The sequence below is a fragment of the Mustela nivalis genome (genome assembly GCF_964662115.1).
Source record: "Mustela nivalis genome assembly, chromosome: 17".
Classification (NCBI taxonomy): Eukaryota; Metazoa; Chordata; class Mammalia; order Carnivora; family Mustelidae; genus Mustela; species Mustela nivalis.
In genome coordinates this window covers 18,152,626-18,177,924 of record NC_139036.1, presented here as the reverse complement: position 1 = coordinate 18,177,924, position 25,299 = coordinate 18,152,626, and the positions used below count along the sequence as shown (strand labels likewise).

Genomic DNA, 25,299 nt, shown 5'->3' with positions numbered 1-25,299 from the left:
CTCTACCTCTTCCCCTGCTCACATGTATGCACATGGGCTCTCCCTAAAATAAATAAATAAATCTAAAAAAAAAAAAAAAAAAAAAAGGTTCTTTAGGATATATCCTTAAGCCCACCATTCTACTTGATACCAAAATCGGGTAAAGGTTTAAACACTTCTTTTTTCTCAATGCTGTATTGTCTTTATTCTTAAGCATTTAAAATGCTATCTCAAATTGCATCCTAGAGAGCTCTAAGAAGTGAAGGGTAGGCTGAAATGTGGACTAGATTAGCCTCTTGCTATTGCCAAAGATGAACCACACCAGTCTTCTCCACAAACATGATGGAACCTGTTGATTTGCCTTCAGACTTTTCTTCTTTCCAGGTTCAAAGGGAGAAACAATAGGGGTTCCTACACTGCAAGAGGTCACTGGTGGGGAGGGGGGTGATTTTGTACAGATTAGACCTTTGGATAACATCAGAGCCATCTCTAAGGTACATGGTCTCTTGGTGCTACTCTACAGAGGCTCAGGAACACGACACCATATTCTGAAATCCCAAATCTTTTCTTTTTTTTTTTTTAAAGATTTTATTTATTTATTTGACTGACAGAGATCACAAGTAGGCAGAGAGGCAGGCAGAGAGAGAGGGGAGGAAGCCGGCTCCCTGCAGAGCAGAGAGCCCGATGCGGGGCTCGATCCCAGGACCCTAGGATCATGACCTGAGTCGAAGGCAGAGGCTTTAACCCACTGAGCCACCCAGCCACCCCAAAATCTTTTTTTTACAGTTGATTAGGTTCTTGGCAGAGAGGCCCAAACATCAGGGGGTGAAAACAAAAGCTATGCCATAACTCTGAAATGATTCTAACTTTTTTAAAATTCTGATTTTTAAATGGATGGAAGAGAAAAGTTGTAAGCTGTCAACTGGGCTAATTAATCTATCCAAAGTGGCCTTAAAGTACAAATACTTTGAGGAAGACCTTATTAAAATTAAAGAACCCTTTGTATCCTTTGGAGTCTTTCTCTTGAAAGACTCAAAAGCACATGGGGACTCATGGAGTCAAGAAAAGAAAAATCCCAGGGGCATCTGGGTGGCTCAGTGGGTTAAAGCCTCTGCATTTGGCTCAGGTCATGATCCCAGGGTCCTGGGATCAAGCCCCATGTTGTGCTCTCTGCTCAGTGGGAAGCCTGCTTCCTCCTCTCTCTCTGCCTACTTGTGATCGCTGTCTGTCAAATGAATAAATGAAATTTATTTAAAAAAAAAAAAAAAGGAAAAGAAAAGACAAATCCCAAAGGCAACATGACTATCCTTGGATCACATGAGGCCCAAGTACTTCCACAGTTTGGAAGAATAAATGGCTGTCAAGCCTGGCAGGTACTAGTGGGGAAGTGCAGGAGGGGACAGGGCAGTCTGAAAACACAGTACTACATTCAGGGCAATTCTTTCTCCAAGTCAGAAACAAAGCAAGAATTCACACTCCTCCTCCAAATAGACAACAACCCAGTAACACAGAATTCCCAAGGCCAGACCAGGGTGGATGAAGGGGGACATATATGGGTTTGAAGCTTGGCAAACTATTTCAAAGATGAAGAAAGAAAAATGGAGTATCTGCCCCAGAAATGCTATAATCTCAAGATACAAACAAATGTACTGCAGTGAGTGTAGTAGTAACTGTAATTCTAACACTACGGATTTCAAAATTCAAGTTAAAGATGGAAAAAACCCCTAATTTGTCTATCAATGAACAAGAAAGACCTTATTAAGGATTTGAAGCACAAGGCAGTTAAACTTTCTTTTTATGAGGCAGACCCTACTACCACCTTGTAAGGAAGAGACAGTGAGGACCCTTTCACTGAGGTACTATGATATTATCCTGTCAGTTTCTCACTTCCTGATCCTGTATGACATCCTTAGGAGCAAGTCTGCAAGTCAATCATGGCATCATCTCTAAAGAGGACTGAATGTTGGTACTTCTGTTTTTTCACTCCTAGGGAACTTGACGAAAACTGGTTTCTTCCCTAGCTCTGAGTAGTTCCCAGAATAAATCACAATCTTGGTAACACAGGTAATCAAATCTATAGCTGGTTCAGGAGCCAAAGATTACTCAATTGATACTCACCAGTAAGGTCCCATGATAGCGAGAATGAAATTGGAACCCAAACAGCATTCATTTTTGGTAGTCATTAAACAGGAGACATTAGAGATCTGTGTGACCTCCTTTGCTGGTGTAACCCCAGGTGACTACCCTCTAGTTTCTGTCCCTACCATCTAAGAGTTGCCAGTGTTCCTCTGATCCTGACTTGCTGCAGGATTCCAACGAGCTCAGGACAGGAAACATAAACAAATTCGTAAAAATAGAGCAAGGAAAAACACACACAGAGAGATGGATATAGAGAGCTTACCCTGAAACATTTTCAAACACACCAAGGACACATTTAGTTAATATTTCAAGATTTGGCTGAAGGAGAATAAAAGTTAAGAAGATGACAGCAATCTAAAACAGAGGGTCAACAAACTATGGCCCATGAGCCAAATCCAGCTGGCTGTCTGTTTTTGTAAACAGATCTATTAGAACACAACAAACTCATTTGTTGTTTGTCTATGGCTGTTTTGTTACAAGGACAGTTGAGTGGTTGTGACAAAAACTATATGGCCTATAAAGTCCTTTACTGAAAAAGTCTGCAGATCCATGATCTAAGGAATAGGTAATATTTAGGGTGCATCTATAGCCTTTCAAATGAATGGAAACAAATGAGAACAATTCAGCTTTAATGACTCACTTGCCTCAGAAATAGACTGAAACAAGCATGGGCTGTATCCGTAGAAAGTGGCAGGTCTTTGAGATTTACCTGGTAGGCTTCCAGGTGAAGAGAAAAAGCATCCCAATAAATCTTGGAAAATAGGTCTCACTCTAGTTCTAGTCCAGGTAAGAAAAGATCTTCTCTAGCTCAACAGCTGATAATGCTTAAAACTAAGTTCCCTATCCCCTTGGTGAAAGTTGGGAGATAACTACATATACTAGGTACATTTCCAGCTAAACTAACACAATGAACCTGACCCAAGGTTCCCAAACTGCAGTGTCAGAGGCATTGCAGCAAATTCAGATGATGCCATGAAATCTTTAAAATTTTGAGGGAAACAGTAATACTTGACATATATCATGCCCTGTGAACCACTATCTCCAGGCAGTTGACAATTTCTACATGAGATTTCTACATGGAGTCCCAAGTTATTAGGATATAAATACTTAATTTGTTTATCTGTATACCTATCTACCTAATCAACGCAAATGCTAACTATTTCTTTTGGCCTAGGACACTGAAATATTACTGAGATACTAAAGGTTATGAATCAAGAAAGTTTGGAACCTCTGGACTATACTCCTGTGTTGACAGCAAGTTCTCCAAAAGCAGAGCTATCCAAATAAATGCTTAAAAATCATCTGTGAAGGGGTGCCTGGGTGGCTCAGTTGGTTAAGTGGCTGCCTTCGGCTCAGGTCATGATTCCAGGATTCTGGGATTGAGCCCTGCTTTGGGTTCCCTGTTCAGCAGAGAGCCTGCTTCTCTCTCTCCCTCTGCCTGCTGCTCTGCTTACTTGGGCTCTCTATCTCTCTGTCAAATAAGTAAATAAAAATCTTTAAAAAAAAATTATCTGTGAAGATACCAGAAGGCCTGCCTTTAACTAGAGTCTAGGTCAGTTTACTTCCAAGGTACTTTCCAACTGAGATTCTATGAGCTGAAATAAAGGTAATGTCCAAGGATGGAAAAGCAGACATCTCTCTCAATGAACGATACAGAAATCTTTAGCTACAATTCCAGAAAAAGACAAACTGAGACAGGAAGAACTTGCCACTTGTGTTCTTACACTTTCCATTCTCATTTTTTTTTTTCCTAACAAAGGGAAAAGTGGGGTCTTTACTCCAAATTCCTATGCATAGGTCAAAAGGCCTAACCAACTTGGGTTTTATAGAGCACCACATGAGAAGATAGAGAGTTGATGTAGCCACTAACGCATATAATCAGGGACCTAAAGCACTTTACAACCTTTCCCATCTGTGTTGAGGAACAGGCCCAAGCCTAAGAACACCTGAGTAGCTCCTGATGACTCTAAAGTCTTATCGTCTATCAAAGGCAAAATGCCAGCTTTAATCAAAGAATGTTTATCTGATTCAGTGCATTTAAAAGTAATGTGATTGTTCTGGACAGTCTACAGAGGCATTAAAAAAGTTTAACACCTGCAGTTCACAAGATTTGTACTATTCCAGCTCCTAAGGAGCCATTAAACAAAAAATGAAAGCTGCCTCTGCACTATTCTAGTGTTATTTCCAGTATCTCTTATTCAAAACATACAGCATATCTGCATGTTTAAAATCTTGGAAACTCCAGAATGGAACAGATGGTATCTGATTTAGTTATACTCCCCCAGAAATGACTGACTGACCCATAGAACTATAGTGGGCTGAGGAATACCCCTCCTTTGGTTAGCTGGAATCAATCCCTACTTTCTACAGCCTTCATCTCTACTACAGGAATCTGATGGGTAGACAAAAGGAAATATCTAATAACTTATTTTCTACTGGGGGACTGTGGTAATAGCAAATGTACCAATGCAGAAAAAATTCATCTTTAAGGTGAGGGCAGGTGGTTCTTGAACCCCGTTTTTTAAGATTTATTTTTTAAGTACAGAAATCCTTTCTTCAAACAAAATCTTAGAGAGATCCAAATATGTAAAACAGTTAAAAATAGAACTGCTTTGGTTGAAGCAAGAGAGGGAACACAGAGCCTTGCACCCTTGGTGTCCTCCCCCTCCTGAGGGATACTGAGAAGCAGTCTGAAGACTGCTGGTCTAACACAGTATCTCCAGAGCCCTATCCAATTCTAAAATGCAATGATTCTAATTTATCAACTTCAAGTTAAGTGTAAAATTCCACTAAAATGTAGTATAAAATGTAAACTAGGTCATTCATAACCATGAATGTTTTGTTTAACCAGAATGGTCAGACCAGAACACCACAGCCTCCTACTCTTATCTCCCAGTGTCACCTCAATAGGGACAAGGCATCAGCTCTTATAAAAACCCAGAGATAGGGAAGAGCTGTAGACAACTGTGTCCTGTACAGCTGTATTGTACTGACTGTACAACTGTCCTCACACACAGTCCAACTGCGGATATGCTCCCAGTGAAACCAGTGCTACTGAGAAGGGCAGCAGCACGGTTATAAAGCAGTAAGAGTCAAAGACAGAACCGAGCATGGTAGAGAAGGCACCACAGTGGATTTGGGTTCATCCTGTCTCTACCTCCAAATAGACTAAACAATCCAATCTGTCTAAACATCAGTTCTTTATACATAATAAATAAAGATACCGAAGGTCCTTTCCTGCTCTAAAATTCTATGATGCTAAACTGACACATTTTTAAGTACGTAAGGTATTATAAAGCTATTACTTTGGGGAATATATTTTAACCTGAAGGAAGCCATCTTTAGCAATCAACATATGCGGCTCAAAACCAGTATCTAGGGGCGCCTGGGTGGCTCAGTGGGTTAAAGCCTCTGCCTTCAGCTCAGGTCATGATCCCAGGACCCTGGGATCGATCCCCGCATCAGGCTCTCTGCTCAGCGGGGAGCCTGCTTCCTCCTCTCTCTCTCTCTCTCTGCCTCTCTGCCTACTTGTGATCTCTGTCAAATAAATAAATAAAAATCTTAAAAAAAAAAAACACAAAAAAAAAAACCAGCATCTAACCAAAAAACTTATTAAAATCAACTATCTATTTCAAAAGATTTATGTTTCACAGCAGGGAGAGCAGCTCAACCATTCCTAAGCACTGCAGCCTCTAATCAAGGCAGGCATCATTAAAAAAACAGGTCCCTCTGGGCGCCCAGATGGCTCGGTTGGTTAAGTGGCTGCCTTCAGCTGGGGCTGTGATCCCAGGGTTCTGGGGCTCCTTGCTCAGCGGGGAGCCTGCTTCTCCCTCTGTTCGTGCTCTCTCTCTCAAATAAATAAAATATATATATATAAAAAAACAAAACAAAACAGGGGCGCCTGGGTGGCTCAGTGGGTTAAGCCTCTGCCTTTGGCTCGCTCAGGTCATGATCTCAGGGTCCTGGGACTCTGCTTGGTGGGGAGCCTGCTTCCCCCTCTCTCTCTGCCTGCCTCTCTGCCTACTTGTGATTTCTCTATAAAATAAATAAATAAAATCTTAAAAACAAAACAAACAAAAAAACCCAGCTCTCTTTCAAGAAAGAAATGCAGGGCAGCTGGGTGGCTCAGTTGGTTAAGTGTGGCCTTCGACTCAGACTGTGATCCCAAGTCGTGGGCTCGAGTCCTGCATTGGGCTCCCTGGTCCACAGGGAGCCTGTTTCTCCCTGTCTCTGCCTCTCATGAATAAATAAGTAAAATCTTTTTTTCTTTTTTTAAAGATTTTATTTATTTATTTGACAGAGAAACAGCGAGAGAGGGAACACAAGCAGGGGGAGTGAAAGAGGAAGAAGCAGGCTTCCCGCCAAGCAGGGAGCCCGATGGGGGGCTCAATCCCAGGACCCTGGGATCATGACCCAAGCTGAAGGCAAATGATTAACGACTGAGCCACCCAGGAGCCCCTAAGTAAAATCTTTTTTTTTTTTTTTTTAAGATTTTATTTATTTATTTATTTGACAGAGAGAAATCACAAGTAGATGGAGAGGCAGGCAGAGAGAGACAGAGGGAAGCAGGCTCCCCGCTGAGCAGAGAGCCCGACACGGGACTTGATCCCAGCACCCTGAGACCACGACCCGAGCCTAAGGCAGCGGCTTAACCCACTGAGCCACCCAGGCGCCCCCGCCTAAGTAACATCTTAAAAAAAGAAAGAAAGAAAATGCAGGGGCACCCGGCTGTCTCCGTTGGTAGACATGTAACTCTTGGTCTTGGGGTTGGGTTAATTTAACCCTGCACTGGATGTAGCGATTACTTAAAAATAAAATCTTAGGGACTCCTGGGTGGCTCAGTTGGTTATGCATTGGACTCTGGCTCAGGTCATGGTCTTGGGGTCCTGGGATGGAGCCGAGTTGCAACCCTCACTCTGCAGGGAGTTTCTTTGCTTGTCCCTTTCCCTCTGCCCCTCCCCTGCTCATGCTCCCCGCCCCTCTCAAATAAAATCCTTAAAAAAAAAAAAAAAAAAATGAAGGGGCACCCGGGTGGCTCAACTGCTTGTGTCCAACTCTTGATCTAAGCTCAGGTTTTGATCTAGGGTTGTGAGTTTGAGCCCCACATTGATCTTACTTAGGAAAAATAAAAATAAAAAAGTAAAAAGGGAGGGCTCCTAGGTGGCTCCATCAGTTAGCATCCAACTTTTGATTTAGGCTCAGGTCATGATCTCAGGGTCCGGGGAATGAGCCCTACATCAGGCACGGGGCTTGGCAGAGTCTGCTTCTCTCTCTCTCCCCTCATATTCATGCACATGAGCTCTCTAATAAACAGATGTATCTCTGGAGTGCCTGGGTGGTTCAGCCAGTTAAGGGTCTGTCATCAGCTCAGGTCATGATCCCAGCATCCTGGGATCAAATCCTGCATCAGGCTCCCTGCTCAGTGGGAAGTCTGCTTCTTCTTTCCCTTGCCCATGTGCTCTCTCTCTCTCTACAGTAATAAATAAAATCTTTTTTAAAAAATAGATGAATCTTTTAATAAAGGAAGAAGGAAAGAAGAAAGCGGGGGAAGGGAATGCAAATGGAAATAAAATTAACGTCATGACTATTGTTTCCTGGCTGTTAGCTGGCTTGTTTCATGACTGCTAGTTTTCATACTCCAGCCCAGTGCTAACAAGGTTCTGCAAAAAATGTCAGGAATCCCATCTGCCATATGCACAGCACCATGTTGGATGTTGACATCATCTGAACTTAAATGAAAACACAAGGCAAGAAACTTGTTTTCATTATCCTGCAAACTCAGAGTGGTGGAAATAATGGTGTGACCTATAATTTCATTTCTTATCAAAGCGGAGACATGATACTTTTAAGTCACAACGCAATCTCAAAAAACAAGCACCATAAAAATACATTTTTCAGTCAAACCTCTAAGACTCAACTAGCCTTCTTTGCAGCCACTATCCAGAATGTAAAAGAAAATTTTCAAATCCAATAATATCAGAGACTGGCTCAAATAAATCCCAGTTTATTCTGTAGGCTAACACTTCTACTTAGGCAGAAGGCAGTTTTACTCCCACTGTGTGAACACGACCCAAAGGAAACAGCACTTAGAGATCTCAGTTTATAAAAATACACTTTTGCTCCTTCTCTGCTAGTCTGAGCTTCCGTAACTTCAGCCTGTACTTATGAAAGTTAGCTACTTACTTACATTCAAGTTCTATCAGTAGGTTCTGAAAGATGGCATGCCACTTTTGTACAAGCTTTTACTCTGAACCACTAGCTCTGTGTATCTCAGGGAGGGAGGGACGGAGGGAGGAGAGAAGAGACAAAGCTGTGAATGTTAAAGAGAGGAATAAAGGAATAGACCCAATGCAATAGTTGACCAGAGGAGACAGACTACCAAGCATAACTATTCGCCGTAAAAGGCAGAAATTTACTCCTCAGGAGGAACCGGCTTCCTCGCTGTAAAATGCACCAAACAACAAAAACCAAGAAAACCTGCTGTTCCTTGGAACACACAGTTTTGGGTATGGATCTTTTCTCACCTGTTCTATGCTTTACCGTTCCTCCTGAATTCTTACTTGATAAACAAAAGCAGTCAATGGTAAAAACTCTATGCCCCCTAAAGAAGAAACATGTTTTTTTGTGGGAAAGCCCACCTTATTTTAGACATTGATAAACAGAAAGAAAGAATCAGAGTAGAAAATAGATGAGAAAAAAATATTTTAAGTTAATTCCTGTGAATTCAGGTGGTGTTATCAAAGAAATCAAAGTATGTTTAGTAGATCAATCAAAACATTCAGTTATACAATTTTAAGCTTACTTATTCCAAAATAGGTTTTCTACAAAAAAAGAGAAAACCTAACATTAATGCCAAAATCAGTACTTAATGGTTCAACAGCTACAACATCACAATGCTGGTGTTTGTATTCAGCATTCCTACAAAGCTCTAAGAGGTGTGAAAGGGAGACCCTGTAGCAGATCTCTTCTTTCTACATTTTGCACATTATGTACCTCCAAAGCCAAGGCTGTCTTGTCGTAGGCATTAGGGACTCGCTTCTGGATTACCCTGGCATAAATGGGCCCATTCTGGAGGTTAGGGAGCGGAGTGTTGACGCTGGGTTGGGCATAGGGCCCAGGCTCCGGCCCACCCAGTGGCTGTGGGTGGGAACCCTCCTGGTTACCTCCAATCAGAGCCGATACTGAGGCGGAGGCAGGTCTATACTTCTCGACGTAAGGGACTGGAATCATCCCCCTCTTGCCTTCGCTGTCCTCTGCATTCCACCACTGCTCTTCAGGCTTATCCCGGATTCTCAGGATGTCTCCTTTCTTAAAGGGAAGATCTTCTTCATCATTCCCATTAAAGTCAAAGAGGGCTCGCACATACTCTGCCTCCTCCTGCCTGAGAATCACTCCACTACCCTGCCTGGATCTGGAAACTGGTTCTATCAATGTTGTAGTGTCCAAATAATGTATTTTGTAGAATTCCAGTAAAGCAGGCAATGAATCAAACTCTTGATCTCCTATTCGGAGTCTGGAGGGGCTCACCCCTGGAAAAAAACAGAGCAGGCTATTATTTAAAAATGTATTACAAAGGAGATAAAATGCAGATTTTAACCATTTCCTAAACACATTTACTCAATACTTAATCAGAAAAAAAAATCTAGAAAAGATAACCCCTCTCCTTATGGCAAACTGAAAATCATACTCTGTAGTTAAAACATACCCTAAAAAGATGCCCATCACCACCTACAGCAGAGATGGAACAGAAGGCCTTCACAGACCAGGCCGGTAAGGGAATGCTTTCATACCGGATCAAAGACAAAGCAACATGGAGACTTTTTTTGTTCATTCTCCCAAAATGTTCTGTGCTATCCCATTTACAGAGTAGCATAAGGTTCAAGGTTTTGTTGTAATCTTCTTTTCAACCTCAGGAAATGTAGCAACTCTCCTTTTTCATAGGTCCCAGCAGCTTTTCCAAGAAGAGGTGGGGAGAACTTGCCATCTATCTACACCAGGCTCATACATTCCTTATCTTCACATCTAGAATGTACAATTTCTAACAAAAAAAAAGATGTTTTTGTTGTTTTTTATTTTTTTTTGAAGTGAGTTCTATGCCCAATGTGGGGCTTAAACTCACAACCCTGAGATCAAGGGTTCCATGCTCTAGTAACTAGGCCAGCCAGGCACCCTCAATTTCATTTCCGACAGCTACCAAAACAAACAAAAAGCCTTAATTAGGCAAAAGAACCAAGGAGTCTAAAAAGAAACCAGGAAGCTAACTGCTTAACAATCAATTCCTAAGGTCTGCACTGAAATAAAACATGTAAACTATATTGCTCCTTCAGGTCACAAAAAACAGTAAATAAGGATGCCTGAAAAAATAAAGTGTTAGAATTCTCAACCTCTGGGGGCACCTGGCTGGCTCAGTCAGCAGAGCATGCAACTCTTGATCTTGGCATTGTAAGTTCCAGCCCTACATTGGGTGTAGAGATTACTTAAAATCTTAAAAAAAAAAAAAATTAAAATTAAAATTCTCAACCTCTTATGACACGCTAGGGTCACTCACATAATGCAAAGGTGTGTATGGCCCTAGATACACAGGGCATGCTTCCGAATGTGTTCCCTCAGAGGGTATAACTCAGGCATTGAACATCTGACTGCAGAATATATTCCCTCTCTATCCCAAGAGTTTAGAACTGAAAGATAATAAATTAACATGCATCAGTTCAAATGAAAAAGTTTCTAGTGAAGAATACAACTTTTTTTTTTTTAAGATTTTATTTATTTGTCAGCAAGAGAGGAGCAAGAGTGAGCACAGGCAGACAGAGTGGCAGGCAGAGGCAGAGGGAGAAGCAGGCTCCCTGCCAAGCAAGGAGCCCGATGTGGGACTCGATACCAGGACGCTGGGATCATGACCCGAGCTGAAGGCAGCCGCCCAACCAACTGAGCACCCAGGGGTCCCCACCTTTTTTTTTTTTTTTTTTAAAGATTTTTATTTATTTATTTGACGGAGAAATCAAAAGTAGGCAGAGAGGCAGGGCGGGGGGGGGGGGGAGTAGGATCCCTGCTGAGCAGAGAGCCCAATGTGGGGCTCGATCCCAGGACCCTGAGATCATGATCTGAGCTGAAGGCAGAGGCTTAACCCACTGAGCCACCCAGGATCCCCAGGAATATACCCTTTAACTTACACTCTGCTAAGCACCAAAATATCAAATCATCTTTATTGGATTTTTTTACCTTTTGGTTTCCTGGTAAAGTAATAAAATAAAACAGAAAACTGTTTTTTGCAGAGCTTGTTTTTTGTTTTTTTAACCACCCTTAACCCACAATTCAGCATTAAGTTACAACCTCCCAAATTTGAATGTGTGTGTGTGTGTGTGTGTGTGTGTGTGTGTTCAAGTATGTCATAAATATATACAAGTGTTTTATAGTTAGGTAATATAAATTTTTTATCTTGCCTTTTTTTCTTATAAAAAATTTTATTTTTATATAATAAAAAATTTCTCATCTCTTCATGAACATGACTTTTTTTAAAGATTTTATTTATTTGAAAGAGAGATTACAAGTAGGCAGAGAGAGGGGGAAGCAGGGTCTCTGCTGAGCAGAGAGCCTGATGCGGGGCTTGATCCCAGGACTCTGAGATCATGACATGCCAAAGGCAGAGGTGTAACCCACTGAACCACCCAGGTGCCCCATGAACATGACTTTTAATAGCTACAAAGTATTCCTAACTTTTCACTAGTGAAAATGCTATTATGAGCATTTTTGTTCTTATCTATTAAAGAGTTTTTTTTTTTTATTTCATTAGAATAAATTCCTTGAAATGCACCTGTTGGATCAAAGGGTAAGAACATTAAGGTTTATGGTTTATGTTGCCAAATTGCCCTCCAAAAGGTAAGATTTTCCAGTGCTACCACTGATCTATGAGTTCCCACTTTCTCCATATCCTTGCCAAAACAGCATTTAAAAAAGCATTGCAAAGGATACCTGGGCAATTAGTTGGTTAAGCATCTGCCTTTGGCTCAGGTCATAAATCCAGGGTCCTGGGATTGAGTCCCATATTGGGCTCCTTCTTTGGTGGGGAGCCTGCTTCTCCCTCTGTTAGCCATCCCCACTGCTTGTTCTCTGTTAAATTTTTTTTTTTTAAGATTTTATTTATTCATTTGACAGATCACAAGCAGGCAGAGAGGCAGGCAGAGAGAGAAAGGGAAGCAGGCTGCCCGCTGAGCAGAGAACCCGATTCGGGTCTCCATCCCAGGACCCTGAGACCACAACCTGAGCTGAAGGCAGCAGCCTAATCCACTGAGCCACCCAGGCGCCCTGACAAATAAATTCTTTGAAGAAAAAAAGAAGAAAAGAAAAGGAAAGGAAAGGAAAGGAAAGAAAAGAAAAGAAAAGAGAAAAGAAAGAAAGATAGATAGATAGATCACTGACAATTTGGGATGCCTGTGTGGCTTACTCCATTATGTGTATGCCTTCAGCTCAGGTCATGATCTCAGTGTCCTAGGATCTGATCCAACATTGGGCTCCCTGCTCATCAGGGAGTCTGTTTCTCCCTCTCCAACCACCCCTCTCCCGGCTCATAGGCTCTCTCTCATTGACTATTTATTTATTTTAAAAATTTTATGTATTTGAGAGAGCATAAGCAGGAAGGAGAGAGAGAAGCAGGCTCCCTGCTGAGCAGGGAGCCTGATGCAGGATTTGATCCCAGAACCCTGAGATCATGACCTGAGCCAAAGGCAGACACTTAACCAACTGAGCCACCCAGGCGCCTCTCAATGACAATTTAATGAGAAATGCTATTTCTTTTTAAATATCATCTTTGATTGTTTGGTGTATTTCAAGATTACTATTTGTACTTCTTTTGGGAGAGTTGTTCAAGTCCTCTGTTAAGGGAAAATGCCCAATTTATGTTCTTCACTCCAAGAACACTGGTCCACTATCTAAAAGCCATAGTGATACGGCTCAGGTCATGATCTCAGGGTCATGGGATTGAGCCCCAAGTCGGGCACCACGCTCAATGGAGAGTCAGCTTGAGATTCTCTCCCTTTTTTTCTCCCCACCCCTGCTTGCGGTCTCTCTCTCTCTCTCAAATAAACAAATAAATCTTTAAAAGCCACAGTGAGGGGCGCCTGGGTGGCTCAGTGGGTTAAGCCTCTGCCTTCGGCTCAGGTCATGATCTCAGGGTCCTAGGATCGAGCCCCACATAGGGCTCTCTCTGCTCAGCAGGGAGCCTGCTTCACATCACCCCCTATCCCCACCTGCCTCTGTGCCTACTTGTGATCTGTCAAATAAATAAATAAAATCTTAAAAAAAAAAAAAAAAGCAAGCCTGTGATTAATGTGGTGAAATAGGAATATTGTGATAGCCCAAGATGGATGTCTAAATCAATTTGCACTCTAAAAGAAATGAGACCCAAAAGATAAAAAAAAGAAATGAGACCCAATTATTTTGTTCAGTATTAGAAATCACTTCTTCCAGAATGACCAGAAAAAGTACCTTTGAAATTCAGTGGTGGAAAGAAGTGAAAAGATAAACTACAGAAGTTAACCAGAAGTCCTCAGTACTGAATGAGTACTGATAAGTGCCTTCACAAATGAACGCACAACGAGACACCAAGACACAATTTAAAGGACAGTTGCACATTTCTTGTATCGCACAAGTCCATCTGTGGAATTCATGGCTATAAGCTAAAACAAGTTAATAGCCCACACTCAGTAATGCTGGCTGGCTCCCCAACTCAAGATGCTGAAATAGAGGGGTGCCTGGGTGGCTCAGTCATTAGGCCTCTGCCTTCGGCTCAGATTATGATCCCAGCATGCTGGGATGGAGCCCTGAGTAGGGCTCTCTGCTCAGCGGGAAGCCTGCTTCTCCCTCTCCCACTCCCTCTGCTTGTGTTCCCTCTCTCACTGTTAAATAAATAAATAAAATCTCTTAAAAATGCTTAAATAGGGCGCCTGAGTGGCTCAGTGGGTTAAGCCGCTGCCTTCGGCTCAGGTCATGATCTCAGGGTCCTGGGATCGAGTCCTGCATCGGGCTCTCTGCTCAGCAGGGAGCCTGCTTCCCTCTCTCTCTCTCTGCCTGCCTCTCTGTCTACTTGTGATCTCTGTCTGTCAAATAAACAAATAAAATCTTTAAAAAAAAAAAAAAAAAGCTTAAATAGATGCCCAGACCCAGGACTACATATCTACAGCAAACACCATCAGGTACCTGCAGGACACAACCCCAGTAGTTTCAAGAGCTGAACTGGAGAACTTTGGTCAGGAATATACCAGAGCATGGTGGTGCAATACTCTGGAGTTTGCCTTCACTCAAACGGACCACTGAAGGGGCATTGTTCCCATTCAAGTCTGGTAGGCAATGAGATATATGGTCATTCTGCTTATTGCCACGAAGTTAATTCAGTGATCCTTTAGGCCTGCTGAACTATGTGAAGGATTGGGTCAATGTGAGCTCCAAGGAGACCTACCAGCACTGTCTGGTCCAGAAAGCCTCCCAGGTAGAGTGTTAAGGAGGACCCTCACACCAGCAGAGTACCCATGGCTTAGAAAATGGTCCTAATGACACAAAGGGAGGAAAGCTCCCTTGCTAGAGTTTACCCAACTACATGCCAAGGTGCAAAAGCCAAAATGGTTTTCACTAGCTGCCTTTTTGGAACAGTGGTTGGAAGACAGTACTCAGTAAATGTTAATATTATTCTTAATGAACAAATTTCTGAAGTAAGGGAAGGAAGTTAAAGTCTGTTCCCAGTTTTAAGAAGCTCATAGGACAGTTGCGGATATAAAGGTACACACAGTGTGGCTGGTAAGCAAAGAATGAGGCAGGAGGTCTCAGGAAGACATGATTTCCCCCCTGACTTTCACTTTCAACTGGAGATTTATTCTTACAAAAAAACAGTAGCAACAAAAAACTGTTCTTAGATACAACGAAATCACCATGAAAGAACAGCCCTGACCATACCTGAACATTTCCAAGGCATTCTTTTCACTCTAAAAAGGAAGGTAACCACTCCTGTCATCCATTGTTATGGTTCCTCCATTTCTGTACTAGCTGAAGTAAAATGCGTTTTGTGTTTGATTGGGGGGGGGGGGTGATAGTTTAAAAGAACAAATAAGACAAGGCTAAGACCCTTGTAAAGATCACTATGAAAATTATGAAAAGAAAAAATGGCAGCTCCTCTGCCATAAATATAAAGGTAGGAAGTTGGTTCAATTCATTTCTTGCTCAAATGCTGCATGGTGTGAACTGGACCCACAATGACTTCTTTTCTTTGGCTTGGCAATCCCAGCAGAGAAATACAAGCAAAACACCAAGGAAAATCTTTGATACTCTTAAAAAAAAAGATTTATTTTTAAGTAATCTCTACACCCAATGCAGAACTTGAACTCACAACCCCAAGATCAAGAGTTGTATGCTCTATCCACTGAGTTAGCCAGGCACCCCTTTGATTTTCTTTACCTACAAATTTTTTTCTATTTTACGGACACTATAATTCCACCAGAGGAGTGCCTGTTTCTGTGTACTGCTGAGGCAGTCAAAAACATGGACCATCAACCAAACTCCAGAAGGAAAAGGGGGAGAAAAGAACGTAAGTCTCAGATAAGCCCAAACCTCATCACAGCTATATGTTCCAGCTCCTCTTCCCTACGTCATCGCCTTCCAACCACAAACATCCAAGGGCAGGAAAGAGGAGGACAGGAAAGGAAGGAGATATAGTCAGTCAGTCTAGAGAAATGAACCAAAGACCAGGTTCCCATTGCTGGGACTTGGAAAACGTCACTGACTTGTTTTACATAAACCTGTGCTGGTATTCTGAGTATGAGTTATGAACAAACACATTAAGAAATCAAAATCAATGCAAGTACTTCATATTCTTTTGGTTTCTGTACATGCTCAACTCATTAATTCTTAAGCATTTTAGCCCTCAGGTTACATCAATTTTTACAACACCATTCCCTGAAGGTTTTATGAAGAACAACCAAGAGCTCCATGGGCTTCAATAGGCCAGGTCACTTCTGGCATGGGTACCACCACAGCAGCTCCATCATCGGCCTCTCCCTGAATTCGAAGAACTTCCATTTTCCCTTCCTCTTTCCTTAATTCCACTCCTTTCCTCCTCTGCCTATGGTATTAATAGAAAATGCTTAAACACACCCTACCACCTGTCCAAGACAAAGGGCTAAAAAGGCTGCTGACTTTCATCTGAGGTCTCCTAAAGAGGTATCAAATATCTGTCCTCCTAAGCAAACAGAACTTTCTAAAAATGGTGAGTATCAGCATGGTATTTCACAGATTCAGAATGACTAGGTTTAATGAATTCTGGTTCTGCCATTTACTAGCTATAAGAACTCTTATTTAACTTCTCCTGGTGTCAAACACGTATGTAATAAAAGCTCCTAAAAGCAGTTGGTACACTGTACCCTGCCCAAACCTCTTTATTCCTTTAGAAATTTTCGAATAATTCCCAAATCCAAGTCCACTGCATTGTTTCCCAGAGAAGATTCTACAGAATCTCAGGACACTTCTCAAAATGCCTCGTGGTCAAAAACCTGCCTCTCTTGGGAGGGTCATAATTTCACATGAGCACAGCAAATGGCTGAGAAGTCCTGCAATAAATAAACCTACTTCCTTTTACCGAGACATCCTTTTTTGGATGTAAACCTAGAAGTAACTCACTGAAGACCTTCTCCAGAACCACTGGATGGAGGGATACTCTGTAACTGATGAATAAAACATGCAGACCTGGTTTGAGAACTGCAAAGATGAGGTAAACAAATGAAACACAGATGGTGGAGGTAGAAAAGCAGTAGGTAATGGACAGTCCCACAAGATTTCTAGAGAATGGCTTGGTCCAGCACCACCTTGAAAAGGCAGCGTAAACAATAACCACCCCAACTTTTGCTCCTCCCTGCCCCAAAATGAGGCAAGCTTTTATGCTTCCCTCACCCACAAGAACAATAGGTAGAAGGCTCTGGGTTAAGCAGGTAACACCAGGTGCCATCATATTTCCATGTCGTGGATCCAAGGTCCTTTCAAACTTCTCAATGCACTCCATCATGCTCCACCCCAGCACTTACTCCCTTACACATGCTATCCTATTACCATGCTCACCAATCCACATCATGCCTGCCTGTGAGCCCCTCAATGCTGAGAAGTCTTCCACTTTGCTTCAACTCCTGCTCTCCCAACCTCATACTTATGTTCAAAGGACTAATACAGCTAATGCTTATCAAGTACTTACTATATGTTAGCCCCATTCTTAAGCACTTAATACACTAAAACTCATTTAATCCTCATAAGAACCCTATGTGATCAATATCACCATTTCCTTTCTTTTACAGATGGGGAAATTGAGGCAGAGGCAAGTTAAAGAATGTGCCCAAAGTTACATAAGTAGTAAGTGGCCAGGAAGAATGTCTCAAACCCAAGCTCCAGAGCTCAGACTTAAAACTACTCTCCCAGCTCACACTTATTCAACTGTCTACTGGCTAAGGTCTAGTAATACCTCATTGTTCAAAGAAACATGTGAATCAATGATTGCAAAGCCTTCCCAAGAGGTACACCTTGAAGTCCAACCTGACAAGGTATGCCCAGTAGACTTGATACCAAACCCTGCCTTATGGCCCTGAGGCACAAACAGGGTGCTCCCAGACTATGGCAGCCTGTGGAAGCTGAACAACTAAGTTAAAAATATACTCACCAGAAAAGCTTAAAAATACCTAATCCATCCTACCATATTCTTCTAAAGGAATAAGCCATTCCATACAAAAATATTATGCCTACAAAATACGCTGTATAGTCCTAAGTAAAAAGCTCTTTTCATGCTCAATTTGCCAAATGAGAACTGTAAAAGCCTCATCATCATTAGACTTTTCGATAACAGACAAGTATTGTCCAAATATTAAATTAGTTTCTTCTTGTCATTCTTTCATCTTTAAACAGAACCTAGGACCTCATGATAAAAACAAAAGTGTTGAATCTACCATGTGCATTGTTCAGATCTCAAAAGAAAGAAAAAGAAGTACAGCACAAGTGTCAGCTCTCTAGTCAGAATTCTGAGGTTCAAAATCTGGCTCAATCATTTACCAGCTGTGTGACCTTGAGCAAGTTACTGAATCTCTGACTCTCAGTTTCCTCACCTATAAAATGAAAACATTTCAATTAATAGAGATCACAATACTTCTCACCAGATTGTTATGGGCAGAAAATGAGATAAAGTACAGAAAGTACTCGGCAAAGTACTTGGCATAGAATAACCAGTCCATAAATGTTAGCTATTAATATTCTACATGCTTTTCTAAAATTTAAGAAATTTCTCTGTGTAGTTTCATAGTTTCAAAAGAAAAAGAGCTTGACAGGAAAGGAGGGGAAACAAAGATTAAGTAATCTTTATTATAAAGACAGCAACTCAATCGATTGCTGTGTGTGGAAAATTGGGCACATTACCAGAACCAAGAATTACCACAATGCCCATGAACTTTCTACACCCCATCCACAAACTCTGGCAATCTTCACCTTCTCTTTTGGGCCAAGGATCTGAACTCGTATCTGTTATGAAAAGGTGGAGCTCGGTATCAAGGTAAGTGCAAAGATATAAAGTCCTAACACCAAGGTGTGGAGAAAGCTCAAACTAGCAAACCTGCTTGCTGCCATCTCCAAATTTTACAAAATGTATACACAAAAGGTTGAAAATTGGGGGAAAGAAGGTCAAAAATTGAGTTTCAGTGACCATTTGCCATCATATTACTGCACTGTAATGTAAAACCCTAGATACCAAGAAAGTGGTAAAAAGTCAAATTTAGGGGTGCTTGGGTAGCTCAGTCCTTAAGCATTTACCTTTGGCTCAGGTCATGATCCCAGGTCCTGGGATCCTGCTGGACATTAAGCTCCCTGCTCTGCGGGAAGTCGGCTCCTCCTTCTCCTTCTATCTGCTGCTCTGCCTACTTGTGCTCTCTCCCATCAAATAAACAAATAATTCTTAAGAAAAAAATACATTAAAAAAAGGTAGAATTGGGGCACCTGGGTGGCTCAGTGGGTTAAAGCCTCTGCCTTCAGCTCAGGTCATGATCCCAGGGTTCTGGGATGGAGCCCCATATTGGGCTTTCTGCTCAGCGGGGAGCCTGCTTCCCCCTCTCTCTCTATCTGCCTCTCTGCCTACTAGTGATCTCTGTCTGTCAAATAAATAAATAAAATCTTAAAAAAAAAAAAAAGGTAGAATTTACCTAGTTTGGGGCAAAGTTATGTTACATCAATATTCTCGTCTCATGTTATGCTATTAACTAACCAGACTGAGAAGACCTAGGATAATTTGTGGACTTAAAGATTCCATACTCTTTTTTTTATAATTGGTATCTGTTAGCAACAAAGAGACTGACTATCCCACCTCCCCATTTCTGGCCAGAGTGAATAAATCTAAATTAGGACTATCCCAAAAGGGAAAGAGACTGGCCTGGGGCTAGGCTCAGCTGGTCAGAAGAAAACTGCTTCAACTTGGGAACAATGAGAAAGACTAAGACTCTTGATGCTGCTACACAAGTGATGGTAAGATGACAACCTCAGAATTCCTCTATCCTTCACAAACCTCAGGCACTAAGTGCATAAATCTCCTTAAAATTCTCCAAACAACTCTCAAGGAATAAGTAAGACAGTCACATCTCAGTGATACTTGTAAGAAAGACCTAGGTCACAGCCCCAACTTACTGAGCAACAAGAGGCCCTGACATATAACACTGACAACATTCAAGTCGAATAAAACTGGAAGTTCCCTTCACTTTCAAGGAAGGGACTGTTTCCACTAGCTTATTTCCTGGGGGGGGGGGGGGGAATCTGCCCTCCACAAAATACCCTGAAAACTAGAACCCCCTAATTGTAGAAAATGTCTCTGGACTTTAAGATCTCTTGGACACCAGCAGCTGGACATCAACTTGTTCTGGGCTGATCACAGAGGGCTTACTTCTATACCCAAGACACTTAGCTCACCACCTTCGTCCTCTGCGGGGGGAAGAGGACAGTAAAAGTATTTTGGAAAAATGCCCAAGAAAGGAAAAAGCTGACCGGTTTCCTGAGGGTGTCTCCATCCCTCCGGGCTAGTATGTGGTGACTTCCTACCAAAGGCCAGCAGGGGAGAATAGCTCTCCAAACCAAGCCCGGCTCTCTAACACTACAGGAAATGTTTCAAGTCTAAAAAGCCACTTGTAGGATTATCGAATTCATTCTGGGAACCGCTGCCAAGTGATGCCCCCGCAGTGCCAACATCCCCCTCAGCTCTTTGTCCCCACGTTGCCCGGCCCTGCCCTTGTGCCTGGCCCGGGCGCTAGCCCCACCCTGGGGCCGAAGCAGTTCCCCTTCCCCTGGGCTGTCCTCCCAAGTCACACCCAGAGGCCTGGGTCAGTGGCGACTCTTTCCCTCACACACACCCGCTCGTGGTGTGAACGACCCCAAAGCACCAGGATACCCCCTGCCATGGTCACTCCGGCCCTCTGCCCACGTTCCTCGTGGAGGTCAGCTCTCGGAGAGGAGCCGGCTAGGCTGGGGAGTTCCGCGGCCCTCACCCCGCCCGGGGCCTCCCGTCCCGTCCGTCCTCACCGGGCGGAGGCTGGGCGGGCGACGGTGGCACAGACGGGCGCGGGCCGCTGCTGTTGATGATGTAGTGGGAGACGCGCGAGTTCTCGGAGACGCTGAGCACATAGTCCCCGGGGCTGGTGCTCGAGTCCCGCACCAGAAATACCCCGTGCCGCTGGCCCTGCAACAGCGCCACCGCCTCCTGCCGGCTCAACCGCCCCCAGTACCAGCTACTCCTCTCCTCCGAGTCAAAGTTGCCCGCCATGGCCGACTCCGCGCCTACACGCTGGGCCGCCGCCGCCGCGCGCGCCCCTCCTGCCCCGGCGCCCGCCGCCCAGCGGACCGGCTCCGGTCTCAGCCTCACAGCGGTGTCCGAAATGGCGGCGGCGGCCGCGGGCCTTCCCCACCGGAAATGACGCTCAACGTGCCCCCGCAAGGATGCCGGGAAGGGGACCGCAACCCGCCATTGGGAGAAGGGCAAAGGACGCCTCGAGCGCTCACTGCGCACGCGTTCTCACGTGCGTCGCCGCCTGGTGGGGATCGGAACTGCATGGGATGGAGAGGCGAATCCTGGGGTAAGGGGATAGGGGCTTAGCCAGCAGTCGGTTGGAGGTTTGTATTTGCGCTTTTAGCCACGCGGCCTGTCGCCGCACCAGGCTTCAAGTTCCCGGAAGGCCCAAGATTTCTAGGCAGCGACTCCGAGTACAGAAGATGGATGTGGCCCCAGGGCCTGGGCTTCTGGAGACATCGGTCTTTTTCTGGTGATTCCTCCAGCTTCTCTGTAGACTGGCTAAAAAGTTTTCTGTTTGCACTGATTCATTCAGCAAACAGTTGACACCACATTTGCCGCGTGGGTGCAAAGGTGATCAAGGCTGGGCTCTGACATCACAGAATTTACAGACCAGTGGGAGGAACCAGGAAGCAATGACAAAGGAATGCTGACTGCTATGTAGGGACCCGACAAAGGGGCTCTAGGAACACAGAGCACGGCCCCCAATCCAGTCAGTAAAGGGAGGTGGCTTTAACTCAATGTTGAAATGGCAAGTGGGGAAAGAGCATTCAAGACAAAAGGAGCCGAATGTGCCAACCCAGGTAGAAGTATAGAGTTCGCTCCATTGAGTCTCTCAGGTCATTTGTCCAGATTCTTCTAAACCTTAGCTGTGGCTACACATATCCTCTGCTCTTCCTGCTATCATGATCTCCATCTCTATTCTATATCTACAGCTGTATTCCTGTGAACAGCTTGCTCACCGGTTCTCGGTAGTGCATTGCACACATCTGCCAGTGTGGGCTTTCTAAATTACAACTCTAAGTCTGTTGCTACCCTGTGCACAACTTTTAACAGTCTCCAGATGTTAAAATTCCCAGTTTAGCTCACAGCATAAAATGGGGCCACAGTCTCCTCTTAGCTGCTCCTACATAAACTGTGTGTCTCTTCTTTATGGAAAACTTTTCCGGATCTCAGATTCAAATGTCTCCCCTTTTTGACCAACCATCTTCCTCTCTGCATCCACAGGACTGTGTCCATATTATTTCCATCACAGTTCATACCCATTGTCCTATAATCTTTCATTTTACAGGTCTGTGTTCCACGATAGAGCTTCTCAAAGGCCAAGGATCCAGTGTAGGAGGCACTACATAAATCTTTTATGAGGATGGCTAACATTTATTCAGAGAATACTACCTGCTAGGCATAGCACTAGCTGCCTTTATATGGATCATCTCATTGAATCCTCTTAACAACCTTATAGGTTGTATTTTACAGCTATCCCCGTTTTACAGGTGAAGCTCAGAGAGGTTAAGTTATTGATCCAGAGACAGACAGCTGCTGAGTGGGGGGCTGGCATTCAAATCCTGGAAGGAACAGAATGCTGTGGTCACTGCATTATATCCTCAGACTTCTGGAATAGGCATGGAGGGGGACAGGAGGATGGGGAAAGATGGTAGAAATAGACATCAAGAAAAAATATGTATCAGTCAGCCCTGGGTTTTGATCTTACATCAATAATATGCCTCTTTTGGATCTACTTCACACACCCCTGGGCCTGCTCTGGGAAGGGAAGGGGAGCAAAGGCACCTTCCCCGCTGTGACTCATTGTGACCCTGACTTAGTCACAGTGTGTTACCACAAGCCAGCAGCAGAAGCCACCCCAGTGTGAATGCTGGCCTTTTGGGTAAGAGAAGTTCCTGTTCCTCCCTTCTCCAGGTTGGAGGAGCTTTGAGGTAGGGCCTCACTCAGAGACTGCTTGTGGGTTCTGATAGAAAACGTACTTTAAAAGAAGAAAAGGGAAAGAAGGAGAAGAAGGGAGGGAGGAAACATCATAAATAAGCTGGATAATAAGAAGGAGATTGGCAAGGAGGGGAGATCTAGACCCAAGGGATATTCACAGGTGTTGTTTCTTGGAGCATAGAGAGAACTACATGGTAGGAACAGGAGTGGCCTAGGGGCGAAGACAAACCCGCCCTGCCCCTCCCTCCTTTGTCTTCTCTTCTCCCCTTCATACATTCAGGATTTGCAGCTATAATGGTGGCTTTTGCCCCCTGATAAACTTGTGATCAACCCTACAAAGAATGTGACCTTCCTGGGGTGCCTGGATGGCTCAGCTAGTTCATAGTCTTTTTCCTTTTTAAAATTTTATTTATTTATTTATTTATTTATTTATTTGACAGAGAGAGAGAGAGAGAGAGAGAGAGAGAGAGCCAGAGAGCACAAGCGGGGGACTGACAGAGAGAAAGGAGGAAGCAGGCTCCCTGCTGAGTGGGAGGCCAAACGTGGGACTTGATTGTAGGGCCCTGAGATCATGACCCTACCTGAAGGCAGATGCTTAACTGACTGAGCCACCTGGGTGCCCCAAGCCTCTGACTCTTGATCTCATCTCAGGTCTTGATGATCTCAGGGTCGTGAATTCAAGTCCTGAATTGGGCTCCACACTGGGAGTGGAGCCTACCTTTTTTTTCCTTTTTTTCTTTTTTAAACATTTTATTTATTTATTTGTCACAGACAGAGATCATAAGTAGGGAGAGAGACAGGCAGAGAGAGAAGGGGAAGCAGGCTCCCTGCTGAGCAGAGAGCCCCATGTGGGGCTTGATCCCAGGACCCTGAGATCATGACCTGAGCCAAAGGCAGAGACTTAACCCACTGAGTCATTCAGGCTCCCCCTACTTTCTTTTTTCTTTTTCTTTCTTTTTTAAGATTTTACTTATGTATTTGACAGCGAGATGGGGAACACAAGCAGTGGGAGCAGGAGAGCCCCATGCAGGGCTCAATTATAGGACCCTGGGATCAAGACCTGAGCCGAAGGCAGATACTTAACAACTGAGCCACCCAGGCACCCGACATAGAGCCTACTTTAAAACAAAACAAAAACTGTGCAGAGGCAGACACTAGGGGAAAGCTCTGGAGAAATGTGAAATGACTCTGACTCCAAGAAGGGTCTTGGGGAGGAGAGTATGCTGGGAACCAAGGCAGGAGGCTGGACCTTCCCAGAAAAGTCAGCAAGATGTTCCCAGGGATGACATGCTATAGGACTGCTAAGAATGGGTTGTCTGCTTTGCTGTGAGGTATATGCCGCTCACTACCTCATCCTTTAGGAACACTGCTCACACAGACACCCTTGCGGGAAGGCACCCAAGAGGTGTCAGCTTCCTCACCTCTGTCCTCTCAGAACTGAGAAAGTCAAGAGCATCTGAGGAAGGTTAAGATGCATGTGTGCCCCCACCTCCCCCAGCTCACCCCTCTCTGGCTCCGCTGTTTATTCTTCCTCATCCTCTGACAAGCCTCCACACTTTGCACTTGCCCTTCCCCCTGCGGGCTCCCCATGGTCACTCCTCCACCTACTTTATATCTCTGCCCCTGTGGCCCCTCAGGGAAACCTTCCCTTGCCTGTGCCTTTGGAACTGTAAACTGCACACCCCCACCCCTGCCACCCCCTTCTCTGCTTTATTTTCCTCCCATCACCTCTAGAACATAAGCTCCATAAAAGCAGGGATTTGATGGGTTTTTTTCTTGCAGTATCCCAAGTGCCTGGCAGAGAGCCTGGCACATGATAGACAGTAAGGAAATCCCAGTGGAACGAAAGAATGGAGAGTATGGGGAGGGGTGGGGCCGGGATGCTCTCCTCCAGAGCCTGAATTAGCCTCCTATGATTGGCAGGTATCTATCTCCCCAGGGGGCCCTGGACTTCCTGTAAGATGTGAGCTGGGGGTACAAACCATTCTCCATTACCTCTCGAAGGACAAGGGTCCGTAAGTCCATGTGGGTTATGTCTGTGACCTTACTGGCAACACATTCTAATTGGCCAGAGAAAGGAGTGTGGGGCAGTCGTAGAGCTAGTAATTGCACTCAGCACAATGCTTATCTTATCTGTTGGCTTCTTGTAGCCACTGTTGCTACCGATAGAGAGTACAAATTATCGTGATGCTTTTATTTTTCTGTAATTGGTTGCCTGGGGCGGGGGGGGGGGTTGGGGGGAGTGTCAAGTCTAGTTGTGTGCACAGGACTGCGTCAAGACCAAGAGAGTCACACATTCATCAGAAACTTCTGCCCCAGATGCTGAATCTAAATGCCTCTGCAGGTATCCTGACCTCAAATTAAATTTCTTCTGGACTTTAATGCCTTCACAGAGGGGCACCTGGGTG

The 25,299-nt window shown here is 44.0% G+C and overlaps 1 protein-coding gene and 1 long non-coding RNA gene across 6 annotated transcripts in view; one reads left to right on the top strand and one right to left on the bottom strand.

Annotated features, from left to right (window-relative positions):
- The window catches only part of CRK (CRK proto-oncogene, adaptor protein), a 29,894-nt gene extending 8,814 nt beyond the window's left edge, over positions 1–21,080 (bottom strand). The window contains exons 1-2 of one of the 5 annotated variants that reach the window (XM_082707225.1): positions 20,686–21,080; positions 9,112–9,647 (exon numbers count right to left, since the gene is read on the bottom strand). In XM_082707225.1, the coding sequence (XP_082563351.1) occupies positions 9,112–9,647; positions 20,686–20,926 (777 nt within the window). In that variant the 5' untranslated portion in view covers positions 20,927–21,080. The remainder of the gene's footprint in view (positions 1–9,111; positions 9,648–20,685) is intronic. The other 4 variants (XM_082707228.1, XM_082707226.1, XM_082707227.1 and 1 more) reach the window with 4 other exon arrangements.
- The window catches only part of LOC309851688, a 71,844-nt gene that overhangs the window by 33,589 nt on the left and 12,956 nt on the right, over positions 1–25,299 (top strand). The window lies entirely within an intron of this gene.